The sequence below is a fragment of the Pan troglodytes genome, chromosome 20 (assembly GCF_028858775.2).
Source record: "Pan troglodytes isolate AG18354 chromosome 20, NHGRI_mPanTro3-v2.0_pri, whole genome shotgun sequence".
Classification (NCBI taxonomy): domain Eukaryota; kingdom Metazoa; phylum Chordata; class Mammalia; order Primates; family Hominidae; genus Pan; species Pan troglodytes.
Window position 1 is genome coordinate 57,169,318 of NC_072418.2, and position 18,805 is coordinate 57,188,122.

The 18,805-nt window shown below is 50.3% G+C and overlaps 1 protein-coding gene across 2 annotated transcripts; it reads right to left on the bottom strand.

The window, feature by feature from the left end:
• Positions 1-5,235: 5,235 nt before the first annotated feature.
• Positions 5,236-11,138, bottom strand: LILRA4 (leukocyte immunoglobulin like receptor A4). 2 transcript variants are annotated; one of them, NM_001009026.1, is given in 8 exon segments: positions 5,440-5,633; positions 5,783-5,833; positions 8,840-9,142; positions 9,396-9,692; positions 9,932-10,231; positions 10,392-10,676; positions 10,862-10,897; positions 11,053-11,138. In NM_001009026.1, coding segments are annotated over 8 exon segments (1,500 nt in total). In that variant the 5' UTR covers positions 11,087-11,138.
• Between the last annotated feature and the right edge of the window lie 7,667 nt (positions 11,139-18,805).

The window sequence follows — 18,805 nt, forward strand, 5'->3', positions numbered from 1 at the left end:
CATCCTAGAGAAATAGCTGACTCCACATTCGGAGAGAAAATACAGGAGATGAAGTCAGAACTTCTTATCATGCAAGAAAGCAAAGACATCACCACATACCATCAGATTCATGTTACCTGAACATAAAGTCTATCATGAAAAGTTCCCAATGGCAAAATGTGGAATATTTATAGAATCAAATAATATAGGTAGTGTATTAAAACTAATGAATATGTTCAAAGCCTATCAGTTTACTACTGTTAAAAACAAAATTAAAAAACAAAAAACCCCTCAAATATGAGGAATGGGAAAAGAACAAAATCTCCACATCAAAAACGTGGAAATGAAGGCAAGAAGCAAGATCTCTTTTGTTTATCTGAAGTGTTACACAGGAAACATTCTTTTCTGTAGAATGTTTCTACACAATAATAAGTATAGTAATAGCTATAGTAATGTTTTTGCCTAAGAATAGCTGTAGAGTTTTTGCATAATAATAGTCAACCCTGCAAAGCTTGGATAACCTATGCATTGAGTATACAAGCAATAAACATCAATGGCTGCCAAAACCCTTAGGCTGAAGGTTGATAGTGAATATAATAATGAGTGGATCCTGCTGATACTACAGCCATCAGTACAGAATTGCAATGTGGAGAATGCAAGACACAAGCAAATGAGCCATTGTGTCTCACTTCTGACATTTTCTAAGCATCTTTTTTACCATACTCTCAAATCTAGACCGTTATCTGGCTGGGCGTCTCTATGTTTCTTGGATTTGTGTGTCAAACTCTCTAGCGAGTTTAGGAAAATATTCATGGACTATGTCCTCAAATATATTTTCCAAGTTGCTTATTCTCTCTTCCCCTTTCAGGAATGCTGACAAGTCATACATTTGGTGTCTTTAGATAATATCATATTTCTCAGAGATTTTGTTCACTTTTAAAAATATTTTTTCCTTATATTTGACGGATTTGATTCAAACAAGTCTTCAAGCTTTGAAATTCTTTTCCTCAGCTTGGTCTGTTCTGCTGTTAATGCTTCTCATCGTATTATGAAATTCGTGTCATGAATTTTTCAGCTCGAGAAGTTCAGTTTGGGTGTTTCTTAAAATTTAATCGTTCATGTCATTAATCATTTTACTGGATTGCTTGGCTTCCTTGGATTGAATTTCAACTTTGCTCTTGATTTGAATGACCTTCCTTGCCATCCAGATTCCAAATTCTACGTTTCTCATTTCAGACAATTCATACTGATTAAGAACAATTTCTGGGGAGCTCGTGGACTGGACTGGTTTGGAGATAATAGGAGTTATTTCCCTGATTTTTTTTCTCATCTGGGAGGTTTGCTATTCCTTTCATTGCAAGGGTATAAATTGAGTATAGTCTGTTGGCTTTATTTCTGGAAGTTTTCAGGGGACTAAGGCTCTGTACAGGGTCTTTGCTGAATTCTTGCTCTTGGTTTTCCAGGCGATAGAATTTAGTAAAGTGATTTTTGGTGTTGTAGTGTGGCTGCGATCCAGTAGATGGCGCTTGAGAGCAATAGGCAATAGACAGGCTCTTACTCCGCTGCGTCGTGCCTTTGCTTATCTTTGTTCTTGACCTTGATACTTTTGAAAAGGTCAGAGCAGTTTTTTTGTTTTTGTTTTTTGAGACAGGGTCTCACTTTGTCACCCAGGGTGGAGTGCAGTGGCACGATCTTGGATCACTGCAGCCTCAACCTTCCCAGGCTCAGGTAGGTGACAGAGCAGGCAAGTGAACTTAAGGCCTCCTCCTTGGCAATCTGGTCTCAAGTAGGGGACAGGTCCCCACAGACAGAACTGAGGGGCAAGTGTGGCATGGGCTCCAGACACCGAGCACTGGAATTAGACACCTCTCCTTTGCAGAAAGGTTTAGCCTTTCCTCAAGCGGTTCTGCAAAGGAGAGGTGTAGCTGGGGTGGCGTGGGCAATGGTGGTGGCAGAGTTTGTGTGAAGCTTGTCTCTTCCCCACTCACCGTCACTTGTTTCAGGAGACGTTGTAATGTGCTGTATGGTTTGACCTCCAGGCCAGTAGGTGGCACTTGCTGGTGAGAGCCAGTTGTAGCGCTGGCAGTGGGCTTTATGCTTGACCTTTGTTAACCGGAAGTATTCAGGTATCCTAAGTGATGGGTTGGGTTGTGGAAAACTCAGTGGTCTTGATCAGTACTCTGCCTCCAGCGCAGGGAAATGAAGGTAAGTGTGGCTGGTCCAGGCAAGCCAGTACTCAGGCCCAATGCTAGGCACAGGCTCCGTCCCCACAGAGGCTCCATGTGTGGTTCTCAGGTCCCTGGAGAGGCACTGAAGCACTGAGGAGAGCAATGACTATTATGCCAAAGTTACAGCAGAGTTCCCCAGAGGGGCACGTTGGGTTCCAAGCCTAGAAAATGGCAGTGGGACTCACTTTAATCTAATGCTCCCAACCCAGCAGAGCTCCTCCCTGTGGCCCAATGCTGGAAGCAATTTCAGACCATCAAATCACATGCGGTTTGACGTCAGACCACTCAACTACCCCAGGCCACAGATCTTGCCTCCTGGGTAAAATCCATGCCTCTCAGGCTAAAACTTTTCCCACGCGGTTCTGCAAAAGAGAGTTGTCCAACGCCAGTGCTTGGTGTCTGGAGCCCATGCCACACTTGCCTCTCAGTTCTGTCCATGGGGACCTGTCTTCTACTTGAGCCCAGATTGTCAATCTCTGGCCCAAGACTCTCCAAAGTAGTGACCCTCACCCATGTTTGATGTCAAGTTCTTTTTTTTTTTTTTTTTTTTTTGAGATGGAGTCTCGCTCTGTCGCCCAGGCTGGAGTGCAGTGGCGTGATCTCAGCTCACTGCAAGCTTCGCCTCCCAGGTTCGTGCCATTCTCCTGCCTCAGCCTCCCAAGTAGCTGGGACTACAGGCACCCGCCACCGTGCCCAGCTAATTTTTTGTATTTTTAGTAGAGACGGGGTTTCACCGTGTTAGCCAGGATGGTCTTGAACTCCTGACCTCGTGATCCGCCCGCCTCGGCCTCCCAAAGTGCTGGGATTACAGGCATGAGCCACCGCGCCCGGCTAATTTTTTGTATTTTTAGTAGAGACGGGGTTTCACCGTTTTACCCAGGATGGTCTCGATCTCCGGACCTCGTGATCTGCCTGCCTTGGCCTCTCAAAGTGCTGGGATTACAGGCGTGAACCACCGCGACCGGCCCTGGGCTTCCCTCTTTATCCAATCGGTACTCCTGGGCCTCCAGGTTCCCCTGACACCAGAGGGTCACAGGCCTCTCCCAGGTGATCACAGAGCCTGTCTCAGCCCATGGGGAGGGTTTGGGGAAGGGCCCTGAAATGGAACCAGAGGCTGGGTCCCAAGATCTCTTTCACTCCTGGTTCTCTAGTTTAGTCCAAAACCCCTCTCTGTTTTATCACCCTCAGCCCAGAACAACTGTGCCCCCCAACCTGAGAGCCCAGGGGCTGGAGTAAGAGGGAGGCTCGTGGAGAACCTGGTAGCGCCTTCTCCCTCCATCACTGACTGAGGCAGAGAAGCACGAACACCGTGATGCCTGCTCTGGGGGCTCCAGCTGTGGGAGAGGAGACCACAGGGCCCTCCAGGACAGACAGACACACGGATGTGGTCACTCAGAGCCTGCTGCTGCCCGTCCAGGTACCCACAGCTGTGGACCCACAGGAAGGGAAACTGCTTTTCCCTGGACCTGGCTCTGGTTTTCCCTGGGTGGGGGAGCTCAGGAGGACCCCAGACTCTCTGGACACATGAGCCTCTGCTCCCCTCCCCTGCCCCAGGTCACTGTCTCTGCTGCAGGTGGGACAGGACAGGCCCCTGTGGAATCGGGTCTGGGAGGTTCCCTGGGAGGCCTCCTCTCCCAGGACGTCACAGCTGGGAGTCAGAGCTGAAAGGAACTTTCCCACCCGCAGGCCTCTCTCCTTTACACTTGGAGAAACTGAGGCCCAGGCAGGGGAGGGGCCTGTCCACATCACCATCACCAGAGGAGCCTCAAACCGATGACAGAACTCAGCCCTTCCTCCCCTGGACCCCGCCCACCTCCCACTCAAAGCCCCTCACTCAGCACTGTGGGGGCCTGACGTTGTGGGGGTGAGGGGCTGGTCCTCAGGGCTGCTGGGTCAGGATGGGGAGGTGAGGGCTGGGGCTGCCCTGCTCCCCACGTCAGCCTGGCTGCTCCTCCCCAGGCTGGGCCCCAACATCTCTCTCTGCCTCGACCCCCTGCCCCTCACCAGCCCAGCCTCAAAGCCCCGGGGAGCCTGTGGCCCCTCCTCTGGCTCTGCCTCAGCTCCCTGGAGGGAAGCTCGTGCTTGAATCCTTGAGGGGAATAGGATCATCTGGGAGACTCAGGACTGCCCTGGGGGAGGCCGCCCTCCCTCTGAGCCCAGAGGCCTCAATGACTCACCAGGTACGGAGAAAGAGCCTATGGGTGGGGGGCTGGGGCCCCTGGAGGGTCCTGGGAAGGAGCACAGAAAGGGAGTGAGGAATTGGAGCTATCCTGGAGTCCCCACCTCCACTCAAAGCTCTCCTTTCCATCTGCCCAGTGGCCTCTCCAAGACCCTCCCTCTTCCCACCTAGCACCTTCTGGACTCCAGGTGAAGGAGAAGAGGGAGAACTCCTGTTGGCTTCTTCTCCTCTGAGGGGTAAATTCCTCTGTGGCTGAGCATCCCTCAGAGCCCCCTTCACTCCATCTCTGCCCAGAGCTCTCCTGGGGGCAGGGCCTGAGCTGAGTCTTTGAGCTTAGAGAGGACAGGGTCAGGGCCTTTCACCCAGGACCACCAGCTCCGACTGCGGTGTGATAGCAGGTAGGGGGAGGTGCAGTCATGTGAGAATCTTGAAGGTGCCCATGAAGGGAGTGTTTATACCACAGTCATCAACAAATTCCACAAATAAATGCTTTTTAGAAAACTTTGTTGTTGTTGTTCAGGAAGCCAGTCTATGCGCACAACAGCAGACTTTTCCATCAAACACTTCTCTTTTGATTCCTAGTGACTGTATTTCTGGAGAAACTACAGATGAAGAGTGACAGGTGGTACAGCATCACTTTGAAATTAAATTTTGCAAACACGAATCTGATTTTTGCCCATGGATTTAATTATCAAAAGCAAATTCCATGTTATGAGCTGAAGAGATAGTCCCAGTAATACACATTAGAAAATGCAGTAGTTAGAAATAAAGAAAGATGTATTACCTGAAAGTGGAGCAGAGCATGAGGTCACAGAGGGGCGGACCCAAACCCACCATAGGGGTGAAGCCTTACATCATAGGGAAGAGAAACGAAGGAAGGGGCAGTCAAGGAGAGTCGACAATGAGGAGGAAAGCACCACAGTTTAATGGAGGAAGCATCTTCTACAGACACCCAGACATATTCCTGCACCTGACCCATGCTTCTTCCCCTTGATATTCTCAGCAGACACTTCCCCAACTGCTGCCCCAGTCTTCCAGAACCTTCTGAGATCATCAGATCTGTTCCCAAGGCTCCACCACTCTGAAGGGTGCATTGTCCTTTCTGCTGTTTGCCTCCTGGCTGCACCTTGGGGGGCTTCTATGGCTGTGCTGAGCCTCAAATAACAGAATCCCGAGGAACAGCAGGACCAAGCCAGCCACACCCATGCGGATGAGATTCTCCACTGTGTAATCCTGGAGGTGTGGGGCTAGGGATGGTGGACAAAGAGGTCACAGAGGTCAGGGCAGATCACAATTACCAAAGACCCCTGGATGTCCACCTAGGGTACCCACCTCCCCTTGACAGGACCTGACCCTCTGTGCCCAGCCCCATAACTGGGAGCATCTCCTCACTCACCAGTCTTGGAATCTGACTTCTTTTGTGCTGGATTGAGGGTCTCAGTTGCTCCTAAGAATCAAAGAATAAGGATGTTGGTGAGAAGCTGAAGAGCCTCTCCCCTGGGCAATGCATTCTTATATTCCTCCACCTCTCATGGCATGACTTTATGTAGATCCTTAGTGAACACATTCTCTGCTCTCACAGGCCTCCCCTGGTACGTCATTGGGTTTTTCAACCTCTCTGTGCTCTGGGAATTCAGATCTTGTGCCTGAGTCACTTTGAAACAAAGTTTACTTGAGCCCAGGAGCTCAGGATTAGTAAGAAGAATGATCCCCCAACTAGAAAGAATTGAGCTCTTGTGTGCTGTCTTGGATGTGCAATCTTGTGCAACAAGAACACAACAACTAATTCCCCCAGAGACAGAAATTTCCATTTTTCAGTGGATGAGGACCCAGTCTCTGTGGATGAGGAGTTGGTCCTCAGCCACTCTTAGAAGTCAGGAGCACAAGCAAGGGCTGGAGGCTGCAACGGCCCCCACTGTGTGCTGCCTCAGACAGCTCCCCTGTGGTTTCATCATCCATTTAATGTCTTGTTAACAAATTCTTCGTATAGTTAGGAACACCTACAATGTGATATACTTAAATATGAAAATGTATTCTTTTCTAAATGATAATGACTAAGTGGGACAGAAAAACATCATTTCTGCTTTTTTGAAGTATGAACCTAGATTGGAAGGTGAAAAGCAAATATTTAAAAACATACCCGAACTTAAAGTAAAATAAAAAATAAAGGCCAGGCGCGGTGGTTCACGCCTGTAATCCCAGCACTTTGGGAGGCTGAGGCGGGCGGATCACAAGGTCAGGAGACTGAGACCATCCTGGCTAACATGGTGAAACCCCATCTCTACTAAAAATACAAAAAAAAAAAAAAAAATTAGCCTGGCATGGTGGTGGGCTCCTGTAGTCCCAGCTACTTGAGAGGATGAGGCAGGAGAATGGCGTGAACCCCGGAGGTGGAGCTTGCAGTGAGCCGAGATCGCACCACTGCGCTCCAGCCTGGGCGACAGAGTGAGACTCCGTCTCAAAAATAATAATAATAATAATAATAAATAAAAACAAATAAATATTTAAAAATCTGATGAAAAATATTAAGCATAGGATTGAATACTTGAATATACGTTTGTGTCTATATATGTACATAGCACATATATTCATATAAAATATATGTGATTAACATGGCTTATAAAATATATGTGATTAACATGCTTTGCATTTGTGTCTCTCTCAAATCTCATGTTGAATTGTAATCCCCAATGTTGGAGGAGAGGCCCAGTGGGAGGTGATTGGCTTCCCCCTGGCTGCTCTCATGATAGTGAGTTGTCACGAGATCTTGTTATTTAAAAGTGGGTAGCACCTCCCCCTTCTCTGTCTTCCTCCTATTCCAGCCATAGAAGTTCCTGCTTTCCCTCCGCCTTCTGCCATGATTGTAAGTTTCCCGAGGCCTCCCCAGCCAGGCTTCCTGTATGGCCTGTGGAACCGTGAGTTAATTAAACCTCTTTCCTTTATAAATTACCCAGTCTCAGGTAGGTTTTTGTTTGTTTGTTTGTTTGTTTTTGAGACGGAGTGTTGCTCTGTCCCCCAGGCTGGAGTGCAGTGGTGCGATCTCAGCTCACTGCAGCCTCTGCCTCCGGGTTCCAGCGATTCTCCTGCCTCAGCCTCCAAGGCAGTTGGGATTCAGGTACCCGCCACCACGCCCAGCTAATTTTTGTATTTTTAGTAGAGACGGGGTTTCGCCATCTTGGCCAGGCTGGTCTTTCACTCCTGACCTCAGGTGATCGGCCCACCTCGGCCTCCCAAAGCGCTGGGATTACAGGCGTGAGCCATTGTGCCCGGCCTCAGGTAGTTCTTTATAGCAGTGTGAGAACAGATGAATACAATGATTATAGATACATATGTATATGTGGCTTTAGATATTTGTTTTAAAAATATATATGTAACTACATATATATTCATATTTGAGGTGACAAAGATGGGCAAATGTGAAATTTCCAATTTTTTATGGCTGATATAAACATCAGCCCCAGCATCTTCCCCTTGTCCACGTCAGGCCTGGACCCCTGGACCCCAAATCCTGCTCAGGTAGGGGAGGACAGACCTGACTCCTCCACCTATCATTGCTGCTCCCTTCTTCCTGCCTGGTTCTAGGACACCTCCCTCCCCTCTGACCACCACAGAGGGAACACCTGCTCCATCCTCAGAGCCCCAGGAAGCCACGTGGACCACGCCCTTATTGTCCACTCTCCCCTCTGTTCCTCTGAGGAACAGACCCCTTTCCTGAATATTGGAGATAAGGTTGAGATGAGTCTAGAATATTATACTGGGTCAGAGTAACTGCGCTTTCATCTCCCACGGGGTCAGGACTTAGAGGTTGGGGACACCCAGACGTTGATTCTGAGATGGAGACATCAGGAAGGGAGCAGGTGGGGCCTCCGTCTTCCACCCTCAGTCTAATCTCATCTCCTCCAAGGCTCATCCCCACCTCCTTGCAGCCCTCTCCACTCTTTACCCTACTGAGACTTCAGGGGTGGGAGCCCAGGGTGGGAAGTCCTCATCTATTTCCACCCTCCCATAGGCTGGACCTTCCCCTCGGTGGGAGGTTCCCATGTATTTCCACCCTCCCATAGGCTGGACCTTCCCCTCGGTGGGAGGTTCCCATGTATTTCCACCCTCCCATAGGCTGGACCTTCCCCTCGGTGGGAGGTTCCCATGTATTTCCACCCTCCCATAGGCTGGACCTTCCCCTCGGTGGGAGGTTCCCATGTATTTCCACCCTTCCATGGGCTGGGCCCTCCCCTGTGGACCCTCCCCCTTCACTGTCCTGTTTTCTTAGTGTCCTGAACTCTCCTGGGGGCAGGGCCTGAGCTGAGAGAGGCTCAGGGCTCACAAAGGCCGGGGCTGATGGAGGAAGAAGTGGGACAGCAAGTGAGACAGACGGGCGGACACTCCCTTGGAAGCTCTCCTTTTTCATTTCCAAGAACCCCTTTGAGCTCAGAGAGGACAGGGTCAGCGCCCTCACCTGAGACCACAAGCTCCAGGGGCTCACTGGGGTGAGACAGCAGGTAGGGGTTGGAGCTGCGTGAGCCGTAGCACCTGTAGGTCCCCGCGTGGGCTGAGGTCACAGGACTCATGGGGAATTCAGCCTGGTACTTATGAGCTCTGTAAGTGGATCTTAGACGCAACGGGGGATGGGCTGCCCCCTCCTTGGTCAGAAGGAAAGTGAACATCGGGCCCCATGACTGACACAGCAGGGTCACCTTCTCTCCTGAGGTCACTGTGGGGCCCGGCTGCACTGAGAGGGAGGGTCTGTCAGAGATCTGTCCTGGAGAGAAGAAGGATGGGTGAGGGGCTGCCCCACCTTGTTCTGAGCTGAGACCTCCCCACCAGTCCTCTCCCTGGGACCCTCAGTCTGTCTCTGTCTTCTCTGAGTCTCGCCTCCCCGCCCATCCCCTGTCTCTGTCTGTCTCTTCCTCCCTTGGGACCCCCACCCCTCATCCCGGCCATCACCACCTGGGCTCCCCCAGCAGGGCCTGTGCAGAGCCTGGGTCCCTGACTGAACCCGCTGGGCTCCTCACCTGCGATCAGGATGTCCAGGGGGTCGCTGGGGGCCGACCACTCGGAGGAGACGTTGTGCGCACCGTAGCATCTGTACTGGCCCCCGTGGGAGCGGCTCACAGGGCCCAGGGTGAAGTTGGCCTGGGAGAGCCCAGCCTGGGGCTGCCGGCCAGGGCGCTGGGCGAGGCCATCGGCCCCCTCCTTGTACAGAGTGTATCTGATGTAGCCGACATCAGAGCCACACTGGAGGGTCAGATTCTCTCCGGGGGTCACAACAGGGCCCTGCAGGGTCAGGAGGGAGGGCTTCCTAGACACGCCTGGAGGGAAAGATGAGTCGGGACTTGGAGCCGCTGGTTCCTCCCACGCCCCTTCCTTCTGTAGCCTTCCTCACTAGGGTTTCCAGCGTCCTTGTTTTTTTCTCATTCTGTATTTGTGTCCCCAGGGCCCCCATCTTCCCCTCATCTTTTCTTCTTGCGTGGGCTAGCCTGAGGGTAAGGCTCCCAACAGCTCACCTGGTGCCCTGACTTTGTATAAGGAAAAGCTACGGCTTCCTCACCTGACACCAGTAGCTGCAGGGGGTCACTGGGTTCCGACCACACGTACGGGGTGTTGTTTTCATAGCCGTAGCATCTGAATGTACCCCTGTTGCTGAAGGTCAGGGGGCCCATGGGGAACAGGGCCTGGAACTTTCCATGGTTGTGTTGGTGTGAGTTCAGGGTCCAGGAGAGCCTGTGGTATCCTTCCTCAATCAGAGTGAACCTGCCCAGTCCCAGCCGTGAGGCACACCGGAGGGTCACGTTCACTCCTGAGGTCACCACAGGGCTTGGCAGGGCGGACAGGGTGGGTCTGCTGTAGGCTTTCAAGAGAAAAAAAGGCAGCCGTGTTTAAATGGGGCTCACACCTCCCACCTTATCCCACAAGGCTGGGCTGTGAGAAGGGAGACCCCTCGAGAGCTGAGAGCTGACCCCCTTCCCGAGGGCAGAGCCTGGGGCTGGGACCCCTGACTGTCCTCTCACCTGTCACCACCAGCTCCAGAGGGTCGCTGGGCTCTGACCAGCCTGCAGGGCTCTGATAGTAACAGTGGTATCGCCCTGCATGTTCCCACATCATGGATGGGATGGAGAATTTGACCTTGTTTTCAGACTCCAGTGTTTTTAATATGTGCCTCGACATTGAGTTTCCCTCTTTATCCAGACGGTACCCCTGGGCCTCCAGGGTGCCCTGACACCAGATGGTCACGGGGTTATGCCAGGTGATCACGGGACCTGGCTCGGCCCACAGGATGGGTTTGAGTAGGTTTTCTGGAAGGAAATCACAGGTTAGGTCCCAAGATGTCCTCAACCCTCAGATCCCAGCTCTCAGCCCCAGGACCCCCCTCATCCCCATCAGTCAGCCCAGAACTGCTGTCTTCACCCCTAGCTGCCCAGGGGTGGTCCCTTGTCCCCAGAGAGGAGGAGGGACCTAGGACAGCTGGGGACAGACTCACCTGCCTGCACCCGGGTCCTGGGGCCCAGGCTCAGCCCTGGAAGAGAGTTCCCTGTGAAAGATTTGCCTCCGAAGCCTGAGCAGGTCTTCTTTTCCTTGAGCCCCTGGGATGCCCTAATTGACTAGGGCATGGCTATGGATTGGGGTCTCTCTCCTAGACTAGGGTCTCTCCTCCCCCTCTTAAGATCTCACCAAAGAAGAGCAGGGTTGTGAGAATGAGGGTCATGGCATCTCCTCCTCCTGGCCCTGGCTGTGTAGGCAGGTGTGGCCACGGTGCCCGTAGACACAGACAGACACATGGTGTGCGGGCACACGGAGGCTGGGTCCTCCCCATCACGAGGTCGTCCCATCAGCACACCGACAGAAAGAGGAACTGCCCCTCCCCAGGACCCTGGCTCTCATTTCCCAGGGCTTGTCCTGGGGGTGAGCACCAGGCTCTCTGCCGATATTTCAGACACAAATGGGGATTCACAAGGGAGTCGTTAAGAAGGACGTTTTCGGCCGGGCGCTGTGGCTCACAGCTGTCATCCCAGCACTTTGGGAGGCCAAGGTGGGTGGATCACTTGAGGTCAGGAGTTCGAGACCAGCCTGGCCAACATGGCAAAACCCCGTGTCTACTAAAAATACAAAAATGAGCCGGTCATGGTGGCACATGCCTGTAATCCTAGCTACTCAGGAGGCTAAGGCGGGATAATCACTTGAACTCCGGAGGCAGAGGTTGCAGTGAGCCAAGATCACACCATTGCCTTCCAGCCTGGGCAACAAGAACAAAACTCTATCTCAAAAAAAAAAAAAAAAAAAAAGGACGTTTCCATCTCTATGTGGCACGGAAAAGGAAGTCCAGGGTCCTCACAGACAGGGAGGAACCTAGGGCTCCAGGTGAAAGTGAGACGCTGTGGCTGCCCCTCTTCTGTGTTTGCACATGGGCACTGCCATCTCTCTGCTTCCTTGTGGGAGCCCATGAGGGGCAGAAAGAGGAACTGCCCCTCCCCAGGAGCTTGGCTCTCATTTCCCCAGGGCTTGTCCTGGGCGTGAACACCAGGCTCTCTAGAGATATTACAGACAGAAATGGGCTCTCCCCTCACTTTGGCTGCGTCTATCTAATCTGTCCTCATCTCACCAAGGGCCAGGATGTAGCAGCAAACAGACCCGGTGCCTTCTTGATTCAGCCCCTTCCAGGTGAGAGGGACTGACGGTTCCTCCTTCCCTCTCAGAGCCTCCCCATGGAGGAGGCTCCATCTCTCCTGTGTGTGTGTGAAAAACAGGCTGTCTGTGGTATTGTCACACCTGGACATCTGTCCCACACGTGAGTGGGAGGTCACATTGGACTCCGCCTTGCCAGCCACAACTTTGGGCAGATGCTAAGTTTGGAAGAGTTGATGCTCCTGGACAGGAGCAGCTGTAACCACCTGCTCTGGACAGGCCTGATTTCTGAGTCGTCTCTGGGAGAAATGTTCTTTTTAAGATCATGTGCATGGGGGTAGATGGACAGCATGCAGTATATTTGAGAAGAGATAGACAACTAGAAATTATGTAGGCAGATGTGGCTGTGGTGAAAATAGTAGGTAGAATTAATACACTTAAAAATCAATTCTATGGACGGGCACGGTGGCTCAAACCTGTAATCCCAGCACTTTGGGAGGCCCAGGCGGGCAGATCACCTGAGGTCAGGAGTTCAAGACCAGCCTGGCCAACATGGTGAAACCCCGTCTCTATACTAAAAATAACAAAAATTAGCCTCATTTTTGAATCCCCTTAAACATTACCAGCCCCTAAATGTCTGCTCTACGGATTCTTCTTTGAATTCAGTATTAACATCTTTCCCGTCCCCTTGTTAATAGTAAGCTAAATAAAAACTTGTGTCCATTTTATCCGTCTAGAAGAGCAATTTTTTTTTACCTTTTTGAAAAAAAAAAACTTTACCAAAATATATTTAAGATCAAGAATGCTGGTCATAAGCTGTGAAAATCTATGTCTTGTCTTAATCATTCCATCAGCATAAAAAATGTAGCAATGCATGTGAAGTGTTGGTTTCAGGCAAACCTGCTTAAGACTCAATGTTCAAGGTTGTTATTAGGTGGGGGCCATATAGGCATAATGGTCAGTCACAGGGAAACCAGGGAAAAGCTGCTGTTTATCAGCATTTTTTTTTTTTTTACTAACTCATCAACAATGAGCTACATTGTTTGCAGAAATGGCCTAGTCAAGACACAGTAGAATTCAATGCTGCAGTCACACAACACCAGCTTATCTCTTAGGAACATAGGGAACATTCCAGGAGCCATGTTTAGGAACTAGATGCCAGCTAAGGACCAACTTTACAAGAAAACCCTCCCAACGTTATCACCCTTGCAGCTGTGAGATTAACTCCTTCTTGCACACCCTGTACCTGAAAAAAATAATAGTCCTCTTGAATGCAGCAGCACCTTGTTCACCTGGAACATGCCTCCGGCTCCTCCAGATTCTTCCCGCCCTATCTCAGTTTTTTTCTGCAGATTCTCCAAGGTTCTGCAAACTGTAAGCAATAAATCCACACTCATCTTGAGTTTTCATGAGGGAAGCCGTCTGGGGCCTTCTCTGGCTGTGCTGAGCCTGAACGAGCATCTCCGAGAGGCCACCAGAATCAACGCAGCATGGTCATTGGGATGAGATTCTCCATGGCAGAGTCTGGAGGGGCGTGGTCAGTAGACGGAATGGAGCATTTGCTGAGGGCTAGACTGGCCACACTCACCTCGGAAGCCCTGGATGGGTGTTTACACATCTACATTCCAGAAAGGGGAGTCCCAGTTATTCCTCACTATGGGTCTATACTTGGTGGAGGTTGGTTGAGAGGATCAGGGACTCTGTATGAGTCTGTTCTCACTCTGCTATGAAGAACTACCCAAGACTGGGTAATTTATAAGAAAAGACGTTTAATTGACTCACAGTTCCACATGTCTGGGGAGGCCTCATGAAACTTACAATCATGGTGGAAGGCACCTCTTATTGGGCGGCAGGAGAGAGAATGAGAGTGGAGCGAAGGGGGAAGCCCCTTATAAAACCATCAGATCTCGTGAGAACTCACTCGTTATCGCGAGAACAGTACAGGGGAAACCGCCCCCATGATTCAATAATCTCCACCTGGTCCTGCCCTTGACATGTAGGGATTATTATAATCCAAGGTGGGATTTGGGTGGAGACACAGAACCGAACCATATCAGACGCCTATGAATAAGAATGAGGTGGGGCATGAGTAGCCAGACCACCATTGTATCCCCCCACCAGGCCGTATAACCCACCATTGTATCCCCCCACCAGGGCACCTAACCCACCATTGTATCCCCTCACCAGGGCATGTAACCCACCACTGTATCCCCCCACCAAGGTGTGTAACCCACCATTTTATCCCCCTCAGGGTGTGTAACCCACCATTGTATCCCCCGCCAGGGCATGTAACCCATTATGCCCTGGCTCCTTCACAGCTCTCCTCCCTTCTCATGGGAGAATTGTGTGAGATCCTTGCTGACCCCAACTCCCAGCTCGGGCTTAGAACCCTATGGTCCCTTCCTCAAATATGTTCAGGTTCCTGGGCCTTGTTGAAGTCACAGACAACTTCTCAGCTGCAGAGATATTGCGGGTTTGGTTTTACAACAACTCAGGGACAGAGGACAAAAATCTCCAACCTCTGGGATGCTTAACTCTGCTATTCCCTGGTCTCAGATTAGTCCCAAAATTAGTTAAACCCAAGCCTCATGCTTTGACCTCTAGTAATGCATCAGCTGTCAGTATGGAATCCATAGATCTGCATGTGGGACTCCTGGTGTCCCAGGGCCAGGAATATGAAGCAGCCAAAGGCTGTGACTGCCTTTTCTTTTCTTTCTTTCTTTTCTTTTTTTTTTTTTCTGAGATGGAGTCTCACTCTGTTGCCAAGGCTGGAGTGCAGTGGTGCAATCTCAGCTCACTGCAAGCTCCGCATCCCGGGTTCACGCCATTCTCCTGCCTCAGCCTCCTGAGTAGCTGGGACTACAGGTGCCCGCCACCATGCCCGTCTAATTTTTTGTATTTTTAGTAGAGACGGGGTTTCACCGTGTTAGCCAGGATGGTCTTGATCTCCTGACCTTGTGATCCACCCGCCTCTGCCTCCCAAAGTGCTGGGATTATAGGCGTGAGCCACCATGCCTGGCCTTTTTTTTTTTTTTTTGGCAGGGAGTCTTGCTCTGTCGCCCAGGCTGGAGTGCAGTGGTGCGATCTCAGCTCACTGCAACCTCCGCCTCCCAGATTCAAGTGATTCTCCTGCCTCAGCCTCCTGAGTAGCTAGGACTGCAGGCATGTGCCACCATGCCTAACTAATTTTCTGTATTTTTAGTACAGATGGGACTTCATGTTAGCCAGGATGGTCTCGATCTCCTGACCTCGTGATCCGCCCACCTCGGCCTCCCAAAGTGCTGGGATTACAGGCGTGAGCCACCATACCTGACCCCAACTTTTTTTTTTAATCAAGTGAGTGAGAAGAGGATTCATCTTTTCTTCAAGCCTCAGAAGTCCAGGTGATGATTCTGGTTAGAATCCGTGGTCGGGTGTGGTGGCTCATGCCTGTAATCTCAGCACTTGGGGAGGCCGAGGCAGGTGGATCATGAGGTCAGGAGTTCAAGACCAGCCTGGCCAAGAAGGTGAAACCCCGTCTCTCCTAAAAATATGAAAAGTAGCCAGGCGTGGTGGCGGGCACCTGTAATCCCAGCTACTCGGGAGGCTGAGGGAGATAATTGCTTGAACTCAGGAAGCGGAGTTTGCAGTGAGCCGAGATCGCGCCACTGCACTCCAACCTGGGTGACAGAGCGAGACTCTGTCTCAAAAAAAAAAAAAAAAAGAAAGAAAGAAAAAAAGAAAGAAAGAAAGAGCTGTCCGGAGTTAAATTCAGACCGGAGGCTGGGCGCGGTGTCTCACGCCTGTAATCCCAGCAACTTGGGAGGCTGAGGCAGGCGGATCACAAGGTCAGGGGATCGAGACCATCCTGGCTAACACAGGGAAACCCCGTCTCTACTAAAAATACAAAAAATTAGCCGGGCGTGGTGGCTGGTGCCTGTAGTCCCAGCTACTCAGAAGGCTGAGGCAGGAGAATGGCGTGAACCTGGGAGGCAGAGCTTGCAGTGAGCCGAGATCGCGCCACTGCACTCCAGCCTGGGCGACAGAGCAAGACCCCGTCTCAAAAACAAACAAACAAACAAACAAAAACAAAAAAACACACAAAAACAAATCCAGACCAAAAGTGATTTTCCCTAAAATGAGAATCCTGAGATAGGAGCTTCCGTACTCATCACAATTGGAGTCAACTTTCACGCAGACCTCAAGGTGTCCAAGTACTTTCCATATAAGTGTTGCTGCTAAAAATAAAATAAAATAAAATAATAATAATACAAACTCCAGGCCTCTTGGATTCTAAAAATGGGAGTGTGTATCTCTTTTTTCTCCAAATTTAGCCTGGCCTCTCATGCTTGAGTTGTCTACAGCAGCTTCCATGAGTTCCCAGTGTGGTTGAAATCATAAATATTCCTTCTCTTTCATTTCCCTTTTTCACATCCCCAAACCCACGTGGTGGTTCAGCTGGGGAGCTATATTTCCTTGGGGAGGAAAGTAGCACAGTGGGTGTCATACCCAGGGGAGATTAACTTTCGGGTCCTGCAGTTGCCCCTACCAGGGCGAGAACCTGGTGCTCATAGAAACCTGCTCAGAAAATCGCTTTCTTGCTTTTGTTCCTTCCTCAACACAATGGCCATGGTTACTGGTGGAGACAAAATGTCCGGAGTGGACTGGAGTCCAAGAAAAGGTACATCGGGCATTTCCTTGCCTAGGAAGTCACTGGCACAGAAGTTCAGAAATGAGCGAGATTTTGAAAACAAGAATAGGCCGGGTGCGGTGGCTCACGCCTGGAATCCCAGCACTTTGGGAGGCCGAGGCAGGTACATCATCTGAGGTCAGGAGTTCAAGACCAGCCTGGCCAACATGAGGAAACCCTGTCTCTACCAAAAATTAAAAAAAAATTAGCCAGGTGTGATGGTGCAGGGCTGTAATCCCAGCTACTCTAGAGGCTGAGACGGCAGATCTCTTGAACCCTGGAGGTGGAGGCTGCAGTGAGCCGAGATCGCGCCACTGCACTCCAGCCTGGTAGACAGAGCAAGACTCCATCTCAAATAAATAAATAAATAATTAAAAAATTAAAACATAAAAAAATAAAAATTTTCTCGGGGAGCTGACTATGAGAAGGCAGAAATATGTTAATATCTCCAGGTGTCTGTCTGGGGTGTGGTGGGTGGGAAAAAGGCGGAAGTGGTTTCCTGTAATGAATTTGCTCTGTAGGAAGGAACCATGTGTTTTGGCGCTGGAGATGTTAACTTAGTCCTGGTCATCAACAACATGAACATCAGGCAGAGATACTTGTGTCTTACTTGGAGGAAGATTCAGACCCGGAGAAGGATTTTGATCAGGGAAGAGTCAGCTACAGATAAGGTTGGGGATATGAGAATAATAGATGTCAGCCTGGAGTGAGGGTTTGGAGAAGAGGACCAGGAGGAGGCTGATGTGGTGGCACAGACAGGCTGTCTTCAGTCTCCAGTGAGCTTGCACTGTGGGAATGGACCCGGGGACGTGGGTGAGGAGGGCTCAAGGGTACAACTGCTTGGATTTGTTCACTGTATGTGAAACAAAAGTGAGTGAGCAACTAGGGTCTGTTTCACTCTCTGCCTTAGTTTACTGGAGGAACCAATGGTGTCATCCCAGGATGAATGATCCTGGGGAAGAACCAGGCTAGGGAGATATTTATAAGGCTGTTCACGGAGTGCAGAGGAAGCGCTACCTCCCTCCTGGCCCTGCTGTCTAGTTTTCTTTCTCCCAAGCACTTCTTCCCTCCGACTTTCTTAATTCTATAAGTAGCAGCACCAGAAGGCGATCATGTCTGTTGCAGAGATGTGAATGGAGCTGGAGGTCATTATCCTTAGTAAACAAACACAGGAACAGAAAACCAAATACCACATGTTCTCACTTATACGTGGGAACTCCATCAAATCTCCAAGTCATTTAAAACCTCTTCTTCCCCTGTCCATAACTCTTCATTTGATACCGTGAATTCTGTCTCCATGCTTTGGGCCAAAGCACTCACTGGAAGAAATTCCCAAGCTTCGGTTTAAGGCATGAGGGTTCACACTTACTGTCAGTTGACCTTCAGCAGGTGACATCTTCCCCTGCCCCATCCATTTTCCTCATTGTAGGAAGATGGTAATTAACCCTCCCGTCAAGTTTTTTTTGTTTTGTTTTTTGTTTTTTTTTTTTCCCTGACAGCGTCTCATGCTGTCACCCAGGCTGCAGTGCAATGGCACGATCTCTGCTCACTGCAACCTTGACCTCCTGGGTTCAAGCGATTCTCCTGCTTCACCCTCCTGGGTAGCTGGGATTACAGGCATGCACCACTGCCAAGCGTGTCCATGTGAATAGACCAGCAAACAGGCTTTGTATGAGCAATAAAGCTTTTAATTCACCTGGGTGCAGGTGGACTGAGTCTGAGAAAGGAGTCAGCGAAGGGAGATGGGGAAGGGGTTGCTTTACAGGAGTTGGGTAGGTGATGGAAAATTACGGTAAAAGGTGGTCATCTATTGTTAGCAGAGCAGGTCACAAGGTACATGGTGGGGAGATCATAAGACTTATTATCCAGAAGAAGAATATCACAAAGTTGATTGATCGGTTAAGGTGGGGCAGGGACAATTCACAATGGTGGAATGTCGTAATGTTGGTTAATCAGTTAAGGCAGGAACTGGCTGTTTTACTTCTTTTGTGGTTTTTCGGCTGCCCCAGACTTCTTGGCTCCTTCAGGCCATCTGGGTGTATATGTGCAGGTCACAGGGGTTACAATAGCTGAGCTTCAGCTAGGAGGCCTGACAACCACCACACTGGCCAATTTTTTTTTTTTTTTAATTTT